This window comes from Porites lutea, chromosome 5 (genome assembly GCF_958299795.1).
Source record: "Porites lutea chromosome 5, jaPorLute2.1, whole genome shotgun sequence".
Lineage (NCBI taxonomy): Eukaryota > Metazoa > Cnidaria > Anthozoa > Scleractinia > Poritidae > Porites > Porites lutea.
Window position 1 is genome coordinate 12,814,770 of NC_133205.1, and position 12,500 is coordinate 12,827,269.

General features: G+C 37.5%; 1 protein-coding gene across 1 annotated transcript in view; it reads right to left on the reverse strand.

Moving 5' to 3' along the window:
• Positions 1 to 12,500, reverse strand: part of LOC140939220 (U3 small nucleolar RNA-associated protein 15 homolog) — a 133,554-nt gene that overhangs the window by 87,395 nt on the left and 33,659 nt on the right. The window contains exon 6 of the mRNA XM_073388796.1: positions 4,115 to 4,169. Within this exon, the coding sequence (XP_073244897.1) occupies positions 4,115 to 4,169 (55 nt within the window). The remainder of the gene's footprint in view (positions 1 to 4,114; positions 4,170 to 12,500) is intronic.

The following is a 12,500-nucleotide window of genomic DNA, read 5'->3' on the forward strand; positions in this document are numbered from 1 at the left end:
TGGTTTTCCTTAGTTTATAACTTTATTTAGGAGGTATTGCTAAGCTGCTTTGATGATATTTTAGACTAACAATGATCTAATTCCGAATTCCTGGAGAGCAAGCGATAAAAACCGAAATTTCTAGACTTTGAAAATCAAAAATTCCATACCGTTTTCAAACATCTCAACACATACTCGGTATTATGTAGAATTCTTTCAAAATTCAATTCTAGCGAGTACAAGAGCTGTTTTTGAACGTGATATATTTTTTTCTTGGCCAAAGTTATTTCTGAGGCAAGCAGCCCCATGCAAGTTGACCCATTTTGACCTTTTGAAGAGATTTTGTTTAACCAGGAAATGTAAACAATTCAACTAGCCTAAGCTCGCTTTCTGAGCAAACCATTGGAAAAAAACCTGCCATTTTCCATTAAAACTACTCAGTAAACCTGAGATAATACTTCGATGACAGCTTACCTTCCAAATGGGTGTTTGAAGGCAACTGATGTTGATGTTCTACGCCAATTTTCCTGTGTCCTGCCACTGGCCTTTTCACACTTGGCTACGGCATTTTCTAAGTGTCACCTTCCTCTGGCTTGTGCAATATTTTTGCAGGACCTGGATCCATGTCTTGCATATAAAGCATCCTCTCGATATCTATTGAGTTTTGTATCGAATATTTCTAATAAAAAGAGGCTAGAATTGAAGGATATTTTTGTCTTGCTCTTGCTCATTTCTTTATTTTCTTCCTTACTAGCACACAATGTTTTCGTTTTGGTTTTTGGGAACTTTTTTTATTTGTAATCACAAATCTATTTCGAAGAACAGTTCTTTGTATGCAATACTTTGAAACGGTGTTGATACACGCAACACATTTACTTTTCCCATTTTCTGACTGTGTAACAACCTAGAAATCCTATCCGCTAGTTTTAGTTCCAAAAGTCAAATGCCTGGGCAGGTCCATTGCTAATGATTTCCTACAGCTAGATAAAAGGGAACACCGTAAAATTCCGAAAATAAGCCCCTCCATGTATAAGCCCCTCCAAATATAAGCCCCCCAAACCGCTAACGGAAAAAACCCTCCGTTAAATAGCCCCTCCAAATATAGGCCCCCGGGGACTTGTACTTGGAATATTGCCCTCAAATAAAAAGTAAAACAAAGCAAAAACGGTAAATTTACCTTCAACTGTAAGGCTAGCGCAATCGATTTTGAAATGCAAATTTCCCTCCGAATATAAGCCCCTCCAAAAATAAGCCCCTCAAAAGGGCCTTTGAAAAATATGAGCCCCAGGGCTTATTTTCGGAATTTCATGCTAGTAATGTATATCTGAAAAAGGGCTAGTTACTGGCCGCAAAGCGAGTTTTTGTAATTTGTATTAATTGTATTTACCAATTTGCCCATGGCAGGTGAACACGCAAGTAGGTCCCCTTCGTGGTGCATCTAACTTTTTAGGAATTCTGTTCAACAAGATACCTTTTGATGCAGAAGTAGACACACGCTTTTATCATGATGATTCTTGAAATTTATCCCTTTGGAAACTGAAAATGATTTGCTTTTCGGTTCGCACAAGACACGTTTCTTTTCGTACGAGCAAAGAGCCGTAAAACCGTTTTGAGAGCTGCCATTGAGAGAGATCTAAGTTTAAAACAGATCAATTAGTTCAGTTTCGAATTAAAAATTACCGCTGAATACAAACATTAACGACACATTCATACAGGGTTAACCTCGACATAAAGTAAAATATTCAGAAATTCCGGAAAGTAAGTGTTTGAAATTTGAATATAAACAATAGACAGAGTAATAAACAGGTCTTTTTCTCATTGGAATTTGTGAATTTATTACTTCAGATGGAGGCTAACCGTGTAAAAAATGCATCTTCACTTCTTTAATTCAGCGGTCATAGTAACTCGAAACTGGACTATTACCAAACGCAAATAGACCTGTGGCAAACGGTTTTTTTACCTCTAAAAAAGTTCTAAATGTAGAATTCTCACGGCCTTCGAGCTGTGATCTTCTAAACTTGAACTCTTCGATCGCTCGCATGATAGGCGAAGCTAGCACGATAGGCGAAGCTAGCACGTGCGAGGCTCCTAACTTTTCCTTAAATTCGGCAAACCTTATTACGCGGACAAACTCCACTGGATTAAAATCTTTACAACTTTACAAAGATATGTGCAGGAAAAGGAGTTTAGGTCTTTTGAAGTGTATTGTATAACCTTGAGCACTCACTTTGTCAAAAAAAAAACAACAACTTTGAAATCAAACATTAAGTGGATAAGTAAAGCCCAAAGTTAGCACAAGGGTGGGGTAGGGGATGGGAGGAGGGTAATCATAGGGATACGTTCCTCAGTATCACGACCCAAATATCACGCCAAGCCCTAACCTAAGCGTATGTCAATCGTGGGAGCACTGTCATATAGACTTTCTTTTTAGAATCCATGTCACCAAGATGCTACAGGGGATTTATATAAGTTTGCACTCGGCAGGAAATTTGTTTTCCGGCTTGCGCCCGCGCAATTTTGTTTTCAAAATCTTCCAGTCCCCCCCTCCACAACCACCCCCCCCCCCCCCCCATTTAATAAAAAAAAAAATGGAATGGGCCATCCTCTACCCCAAATACATTTTTTTTCACTCACTTTAAATTCAAAGTTAGTACAACGGTTGGGTAGGGGACTAGGAAGAGTGAAAAGGGTGTGGTTACGAACTCTGAGCTATTTTGCACTACCCACTGAGCTGAGCAATAGCTGAGTGCGCTAAGGAGAAAAACGGGAAGTTGTCCCGTTTTAACTTGAAAGAAAAACGCATTTTGAGCGAAAGCAATTGAGTGAATTACTGTATTAAATATTTGGAACAAAAGACATGAAAAAGTGTTGTGTATGTTTATATCATGATGGAAAATCTTAATTAAATTGTTGCAGTGGCCATGTAATGAACCGTTAAATGCATTGCGTGCAACATCAACAAGAAAAAGAAATTGTTTCCATAGGAAACTTCTTTGCCCCTTCCCCATCAGAAAAAAAATTAATCACCTGGTCCGGAAGTGACGAAGGAAAGATTGCGTTACACTCACTAGACCGAGATTTACATCTTCCGCTTAGGAATTTTTTTTAGTATACAAGAAACTAAATGAACATTAAGAGGTTGCTCACTGAGAGGTAGATATTGCAACATATGGATTGATTTTCCCGAAAAGTGTTCCACAAGCTTAACCTGGAACAGGTGTACAAGCTCGATGTCAAGATATGACCCTAAATTATAAAGCGCGGCAACAAGAGAGCAATGGAAAAATTAACTGAGAATGTCAAAATTAGTTGCCTTCAAACACCCATTTGGAAGGTAAGCTGTCATCGAAGTATTATCTTAGGTTTTCTGAATAGTTTTAATGGGTAATGGTAGGGTTTTTCAATGGTTTGCTCAGAAAGCAAGCTAAGGCTAGTCGAATTGTTTACATTTCCTGGTTAAACAAAATCTCTTCGAAAGGTCAAATTGGGTCAATTTGCATCGGGCTGCTCTCCTCAGAAATAACTTTTGCCAAGAAAAAATATTATATCACGTTCAAAAACAGCTCTTGTACTCGCTAGAATTGAATTTTGAAAGAATTCTACATAATACCCAGTATGTTTTGAGATGTTTGAAAACGGTATGGAATTTTTGATTTTCAGAGTCTAGAAATTTCGGTTCTCTTCAATTGCTCTCCCGGAATTCGGAATTACAATTGTAAGTTTAAAATATCATCAAGGCAGCTTAGCAATACCTCCTAAATAAAATTATAAACTACGGAAAGCCATAATTTGCCATGCGCCTTCACGCAAGTTCGATTATCTGATCATGAAATTTGACCTCATTTCTGTGAATTTTCGGCTTCACGGGTTGTCGACAGTTTTTCGTAATTTTCTCAAAAATGTAAAAACTCTAGAACCTAACACTCATATCACGGTTCTTAGCATACCATAGGTTATCTCCGGACGAAATATCAAGGGGTCCATTTTTCCAACGTTGTGCCATATTTTTTCAATCTCACTTGGTCCCTATAGAGAGTCGCTCATAAAACATCAACTGGTATTTCCATTTTTAAAAACATTCTATTTCCCTGGAAAGTAAAGTGTAATATATTTCTGCAATTTGTGGCTAGCGTACCTGTAATAAAGACATCTCTGCTGTTCTGGCTTGAAACGCAACAACGTACATAATCCTGAAGAAGAAAAAGATCGGAGTGAAAGTTGGGTATGATCAGTTTACGGAGGGTATATTTGCGGAGCGCCAAGCTCAGCGCACATGAACGTAGCCTATAGCTAAGAAAATTTTGTTATTCATCCAATCAAGAAAATTTGGTAGTTAGATGACCGTACGTATGCCCGTTCTTCCTTCCACACCACAGGGAAACCGGTGTGAAAAGTCACACTTTATAGCTGGTGGGGCCAGCTGCAGCATGAAACAATCTCATACCCAGAGTCTTCTGGCTTTTGGGACAACAGGGCAACACCAGGGAAAACTCTGGGGACATCAATTTATCCAACTTTTTTGATTGCCTATTCCTTTCTAACTGGAAGTTGAGTATCAGATAAATTTCTGCAGTTTCATTGGCTGTCCATGAGCGGCACCTTTATGGGCTCCCGGCAGGAGCTACTTGCGAGGGAGTTTCGGAGAAATACACTTCCAAGAATCGATGTTTGTAAACTGAAAATCGTTTACTAAACCACCAGTCTGGTCTTCAAAAGCCAAGTCAACTTGTGAATAAGTTTAACGCTGAATAATGCATTTTGAAGCTTTTCACTTTCACAAATATTGTGCTGGATGTCATCTGTTGTCGGACCCACGCAGCCCAGTATCAATCATTAGTTAAAACTCCACGGACAAGGATAACAGGAGAAGAAAAAGACAACAACAAAAATGTTCCACTAAGTATTTGGAGGGAAAAGAGTTATGTGCAGAGGAAAAGATCTGGAAGATCCCAGATCATTTGTAAACCAAATCAAGAGTCGATACCACACATAAAAAGGTTTGTGGCGGTTGAAACAGACAGATCAGCAGGACAGTACTTTATGTTCTGGCTATACTTTGCAAATCTGCAAGTCTAGAGTTCATGTGATCAAATTTTTTTAAACACCTTAATTTGGCAAGTCATTTACACCAAGCCTGGCTTAAAAAGTTGATTTGTATCACAGGCACACTGGCTTATTAGGTTCAATCTCATTTGGATGCATTCGAAATTTTTATAGAGGCTACATATAAGCGTACCGAGATTATTAAAGGACTCTTATTTTTACATAAGCTCGGATTCCTTTGTTCTTTTCGGGGGAATATATTACATAACCCCCGAATCAACTGTCTGAAAAGCTGGGTGCGGCTTTGATTGTTGAAGGGAAGAGCGGGGCTAATGAACAGCTAGTTAAATGCGAGGGGATTATGTATTAATATGCAAGGGGGATACGTGACTTATCCCCCTTGCATATTAATACATAATCCGGGGGTTATGTAATATATTCCCCCCGAAAAGAACAAAGGAATCCGAGCTTATGTAAAAATAAGTAAGGGTTATCAGCCTGAAGCGAGGGGTTATGTGATTTATTCCCCTCGAGGGCGCAACGCACGAGGGGAATAAATCACATAACCCCTCGCTTCAGGCCGATAACCCTTACTTAACAATGTTAGACTGCAAAACAGTCGGTAATTTTTCTCAAAATCAGTAAAGAAATCGGTAAAGCGTGGCGTAAGAGTCTTGCGAGCATGAAGCGCGCGAGCCTCACACGCCCATAGGGCCTGTGAGGCAACTCCCTACTCTCGCTCTCTGTTTTCAGCCTTGTTCCAGACCTTTTGTTTGACTGCTCGCGCGTACTTGAATACGCAAAAATACGGACTGTTTTGCAGTCTACAACAATGTCAACTATGAGGATTGCTATATTTTAAACATGAACAATGTTTCTGGTTTGATTTGGTAACTCTTCACCATTTAAAATTGTCAGAAAAGTGTCAGATTTTTTTTAGTCATTTATACTTTAATTTAATTCCTTGGGTGCTTCTCCCACATGCTGGTTGGTGATCATGTAAGTGATTCCTACTGGAGGATAGATGGTTTTCACGGAGACATCATCAAATTGTAAAGTGAAAATAGCCTGGCTTTACGAATTCGTATTTACACTTGGTTGAAGATAAACAAAGAGTAAATCTTTGAACAAGTTTCCATTCCTGTAGCATGTTTCATTTTAAAAATACAGCAATTTGAACTTCTGAGTTTTCACAGTGTGTGACACCAAAATAGGAATGCTATCTCGTTAAAAAAAGTCTCTCCTCTTGATTTTCAGCAGTAAAACCATTTCAAGTATTAGAAGATATGTTTACGCGCAAGTCGAGTGGAAAGAAAGAGCTTTTGTAGAAAAAGTGAACTCCAGATGTTTTGCTTGATTTCCGGCAGCCATATTGGTGCACCAAAACGGTACACCAATATGGCATCTCCATACAAAACTCTACAAAGGTGCGTGAATCGTTTCGGCAAATAACTCAGAAACTGTGGGCCACAAGGACCAGAGACTTGGACAAATTGTTTATATATTAGTCTTTTATAACATTTCGTTTTCTTGGCTTCTTCCTCTGGATGGTTTCCAATATATATTTTTTTTTCTGCGTGACAGTGAAACGATCTATATGGGGATACCGGTGTATTAGTTTTAGGACGGCAGTATTCAAACCGGCCTCTTTTGAAAATGTCATTTCCAAATAAGGATAAAATATAAGGACAAAACAACCCAGACCCTTATTGATGGTGAAACCAATAACTGGGATTAAAATCAAGAATTTTAGTTCCCACTATAGAAAATATCTTGCAAGGGATAGGAGGGGGAGGGTGGTTCTAATATATAGATTTAGCCAGGGCTAAAAGCGAAGCTCCTATTAATAGATTTATAATTTCAATCAAAAAATAAACTAGTAATCTACCAATCAGTTAAATTTTTTGTGTTCAACAAGTTTACTTTACAAAATCTAGCCAACAAATTTGGTGGACTGTAAACCTGCCTTTTATACTTTTTATACATCACATCTGAGGTAAACAGTACTATGAGGCACTGCTTTTATTACACAGACCTCAGATAGAATGCAGTTTTTCACAATTTTGCAAGACAAATTGCATGCATCCAATATTCAGGACAACATCGAAGCATGCTTTGCATAGCAAATTATAGAATTCACCACATTATAAAATGTTTTCATGAAGAGAGATATGTATATCAAACCTGATAATAGGTCAGATCAGTGTCTCAAATCTTACAAACGCACCTAAACTAGCCGCATAAACTACGCTCGACTTCGTGAAATCGGAAAAAGAAACAAACATCAAATACAATAATTACTCAGGCTTACCACTCGAGATGCAGCTCCTGAATTAAGCCATCAAGTAAGGCCAGAATCGCTTGACACTTTTCTACCCTCTTACGCATCAAGCGGAAATATGTTTTAGTTCCCACGATAATAGATGCAAGATTAGAGTAATTTTGTGGCGAGGGGTTTCTTTTTTCCTTTCTTGGTTAATTACATCACGAGCAGTTCAGCTGTTATTCTTATTTAGCAGACAATAAAAAAAACTTTACAATGCTGATGAAGTTCGATCAATTCAGATGAAATATTCGTTTTTGTCTCAAATTATGCTCTGACTTTTAGAGTTTTCTGTGCCAAGGCTTCTGCTAAGCTTTTAAAAATAAAATACCCATCACCTGTCACTCCTTGTCTGTCACTTACAACAGTGAAACTTCCAAGTATCGAGTTCAGCATCTCAAGAGCTTTGTTATGTAGAAACTTAAGCTTATCTTGCTTATCTTAAATTTGCGGGGAGAAATGCATTGAATAATAATAATAATAATGATGATGATAATTTATTTCTTATTAGGCGCAAATTAACATCTGAATATGATCAAATGCGCCTTACAACTATAACTGCCTGTAATAATTACAATAAAGTATACTTAAGAATACCTAAAAATTTATAATCTAAAATTTATCAATCTAACTATAACAGGCAAAAGCTTTCCTAAATAAGTAAGTCTTTATTGTTCGTTTAAAAACCAAAAAGTTGTCGATGTCTCTGACTCCTGCAGGCAGACTGTTCCACAGTGCAGGGGCAGCTATTTGGAATGATCTGTCACCCAGAGTTTTCTTTGTTTTTCCCATGGGCAACTGCAATAGTAGTTCTTTAGAGGAACGAAGCTGGTATTTACATTTCTCCTTTTATCGAAGTAGATTGCAGATATAGGACGGCGCAAGTTGATATATTGCTTTAAACGTTAAAACTAAGATTTTAAACTCGATATGGTAGGCAACAGGTAGCCAATGTTAAGAAAGTAAGATGGGTGTAATATGATTAAACCTCGGAGTTGAGCATACGAGCCGAGCAGCACTATTTTGAATGCATTGTAACTTACTCATGTGTACCGCGGGAACTTTATAAAGAAGACTATTACAGTAATCTAAGCTGCCTATAACAATGGAGTGAACAAGCGTTTGTGTGGCATCATTGTTGAGGTACTTTCTGATCCGCCTTATATTCTAAATATGAAAAGACGCAGTTTTACATATCTTATTAATGTGTGGTATCATACCCAGGTTCTGGTCAAACCATGATCCCAAGTTCCTAACAGAAGTTACAGGAGCTATAATGCTCTCACCGATACTAAGACCATCAATGTTCACTTTAGCCAGTTGCTTTCTGGTGCCTATAATCATGAACTCCGTCTTATTATCATTCAGGCCTAGTTTGTCCTTGATCATCCACGATGGTATAGCCTGTATGCATTGCTCCATTGCCTCAACTGCATCGTTTTGCGAACAAGCCGAGTCAGCATTGAATGATACATACAGCTGAGTATCGTCTGCGTATGCGTGCGATTGTGGTAGATAGTTCTTAATAACCTCAAAAAGCTTACTCGCATAGATGGTGAACAGCAATGGACCTAAGCACAATCCTTGAGGAACGCCACATTGTAAATTGAACTTCTCAGATAAATTTTGGTCGAAAGACACGCGCTGCGACCTGTTGAGAAGGTAGGATGTAAACCACTGCAATGCCAATCCCCTAACTCTACAGCTCGTACTGAGGCGATTCAATAACACTCCATGGTCAACTGTCTCAAACGCAGCACTTAAATCGAGTAACACAAGAAGGGTGACACGTTGAGAATCCAAGTTGATTAGGATGTCATTTTGCACTTTTAAAAGTGCAGTCTCAGTGCTGTGACACTTACGGTACGCTGACTGGAATGGGGGGTATAAGCCATGTGATGTCAAATGCGCATGCATTTGATCGAAGACGACACGTTCCGTTAATTTTGAAACGTACTGCAAATTAGACACAGGTCTTAAGTTAGTAAACTATGAGAGCATACCAGACGATATCCGAGTGGATGGATTCTATTTTGCAGATAAAAAATTTTCCGATGTCATTCGCAAGAACAGATTTATCCGCATAGCCAGGAAAAGACGGCACTTCCTTCTTAGCCAGCAGCTTCATTGCAGCCCTAAATAACTTTCCTTGATCCATGCTATTCTCCGCAATAAAGTTAGTATGGAAGTCATTTTCTGCAGCATTCATCATGTACGTTACACGATTTCTTTGCACTTTAAAAGCACGAAGGTCTTCTTGTCTGCCAGTTTTCCGCCACCGCCTTTCCGCTTTTCTCCGAAGACATTTAGCAGCCCCTATTTCAGCGGTGTACCAGGGAACAGAAGGACGTGCCTTCACGGTCTTGGATTTTAGTGGAGCATGACAGTCGATCAGCATGCGCAAAGTGGAATTATAGTCCTTTGCAAGTTTGTCAACACCATATACAGGTGTTTCCGTTGTCAAAGGTTATTAAAGGTGGTTGACATAAAGAAGATGTCACCAAGTCATTCTTAAACGACTCCATGTCTATTGATCGACATTTCCTGTAAGTAACCAGCTTTTCCACTGCTAGAGGTTTCTCTGGATTTCAACTGAAACATGACAACTGGTTGGTATGCCTGTTGTGTTTGTAGAACAAAGAGAAAGCTTTCTGTACAGTTAGCATTTGTTCATGTCCGTGAAAGAGAAAACAAAAGAAGTACAAATCGACAATCAACCACTTTGATGTCTTGCTTCCTTTTGCTTTTGCTCTGGTGCACAAATTAAGCTTTTCAATGACAATGTCATCCGGAACAGTAAAATGAAAATTATACGCAGTAGATTTTGCTGTATATTTTTGGTCATATTTTTAGCTTACTTGTTCTTCATTTTAGCCACAGGAGAACAAGAAAGTTAAAAAGAAAGTGAAGCCCTCCAAGTTGAGTGTGGCATGCAATGCTCTCTTCAAGGTGAACAGCACCAAAGTGATTCAGGTACATATAAGCTCACACAGGCTTAGTAGGACGTTCACAGCCTCCGACTTACATTTTTTCACTCACTTTACTGTACATATATTGTTTGATACCTTTCTCCTAAACGTTTGTTTACCAATAGACTCACTTTGACTTAGTTTACACATAACACCTCAAAAATTTTTTAAATCAGAAAGAAGACAGCGGGGCAATAAAGAACATAACTGTGTAAAGATAAAATATACAAATTGAACTCAATTTAATTTTTCATTTTATTAATAAATTAATGTACTTCAGAATTGAGTTTTGAGTTTCTTAATATTAACTGGATTATTTTTTCTCTTTAAAAGATTTTTTCAAAAGTTATTGTCAGTATTAGCTTCTGAGACGACTGTATTTAGGGGAGTGAAGGCACAGTATCCTATCCACTTTTAAGGCCACGTGAAAAAGCTTTTTTTTGGACGGTTACTGCTCAATAGTACGGTAAGAGTGAACACTACAGACTAAAGACAACAAATTCAAAATATCAATTTTTGGACCAGAACATATGTTAAGATCATTAGCAAATGTTTTATGGTAAAGGAATTCTAGTCAGTGCATGGTAGGAGTTTTTCCTTTACGAAGGTTATTGAATGTCCCCTTACATAATTTATCAGTACCTAAATGTGTACTTTTTTTTACAATTTCTTGTCGATCGCAAATGCAAACCTTAAGTTAAGATCAATGTGTATTGCAGTGAAGAAATTAATGTAATTACAAAGTTTTATAATTTTGTGTTGACTGTAAATAACTGTTATAACTCTGGTATGGAAACCTTTTTGAGCAGGAAGAAGAGAAGCTTAGCAATAATTTTAATTTTCATGTCCTTTGTAAAGAAATATTTAAAATCATGACAGTTTGTACTTGCATGGAAAAAGCAATATTGCATTTTTCCTTCATATTTTTTTGAAATGTGAATTTACTTTGCCCTGTCATAAAAACTTGAGCAATGAGAGTATTTTACTCATACTAATACATGTATTTAAAGCGATCATTCAACTGAGGTTCAGATTTTTAATTTTGATGATTATATTTAGTTCCATATTCATTGAATCCACTTGAAAGTATTGTTTCAATCAATCGAGAATTGAGACTCGCAACAGACTTTCAACTTACTTTTGAATGGTGCACTGTCAGAGTATTATTATTTTTTAATCTCCCTGTGAGTGTCTCCTAACTGGCAATTTTACGTTTGCAACCTTCCACCTGCAACATCACTACTATAGAAGCTGAGCCATTTGCTGTTAGTTTGAAATTGTGGTGTTTTTATATGCAGAATGTCATAACCAAGGTGAAAGGCAAGGTTTTGTTTGTGTTAACTTTGCTGGTTTAAATGACATTGGAGATGCAAGTCCTGTTTCAATAGGAACAGTGAGAAATTCAGGTAAAAATTAATACAAATAAGGCACTGTTTGTTTTCTTATTGTGTGGAGCAGCTGTTAGGATTCACTGTGATTGAGATGATTTGAATAAAATAATGAAAAAAGGCGCTCAGAATGCCAAAACGGTGTTTGTTAAGAACATCCTCAAGTCCTAGGATTTCATGGTAACGATCATTTCTGGTATCCAGTGTTAACTGTGGTCTTAAAATAACAGAACTGAAAAATAGTTTGTCAGTAACATTTTTAGTTTCAGGGATCAATTTACAGAAATTCACTATTTTTCCATTCAGCAATTCTTTGATTATGACTTGGATTCTTTACAAAACTAAAACATTGCTTTAGCATCTATCAATTTTCTATAATTGTGTGCTGTATTGAATCATTTTGTCGCTTCCAGTGCCAAGCAAAAAAATATATGACTCCATATCAATACTGAAAATGTTTTATTGGAGGTGATTTTTTTTGTCATGCTGGTCAACAGTGTTTGAAGCTGTGAAAGACGTGTACATGTTGGTATGAAGCAAGCTCAGTAAGATATCTACTGCTCATGTTAATCATGGACGTGTTCTTTATCGTGTATCGAGTTTCTCGCAGCCAGATTCTTTGATACCTCTTACATTCAATGCATATTTTACTACAAATTACATAGCCAGCGTTTGAGAAGTAATATTGAATATTTATTTAAACGTAGACCCCGGTTACAAGGGTTTATCCAATCAGCTTTTATTTACTTGCAGTCACACAATCTTGATGAAGAATTTAAATGGTAAACAAAATCTTAG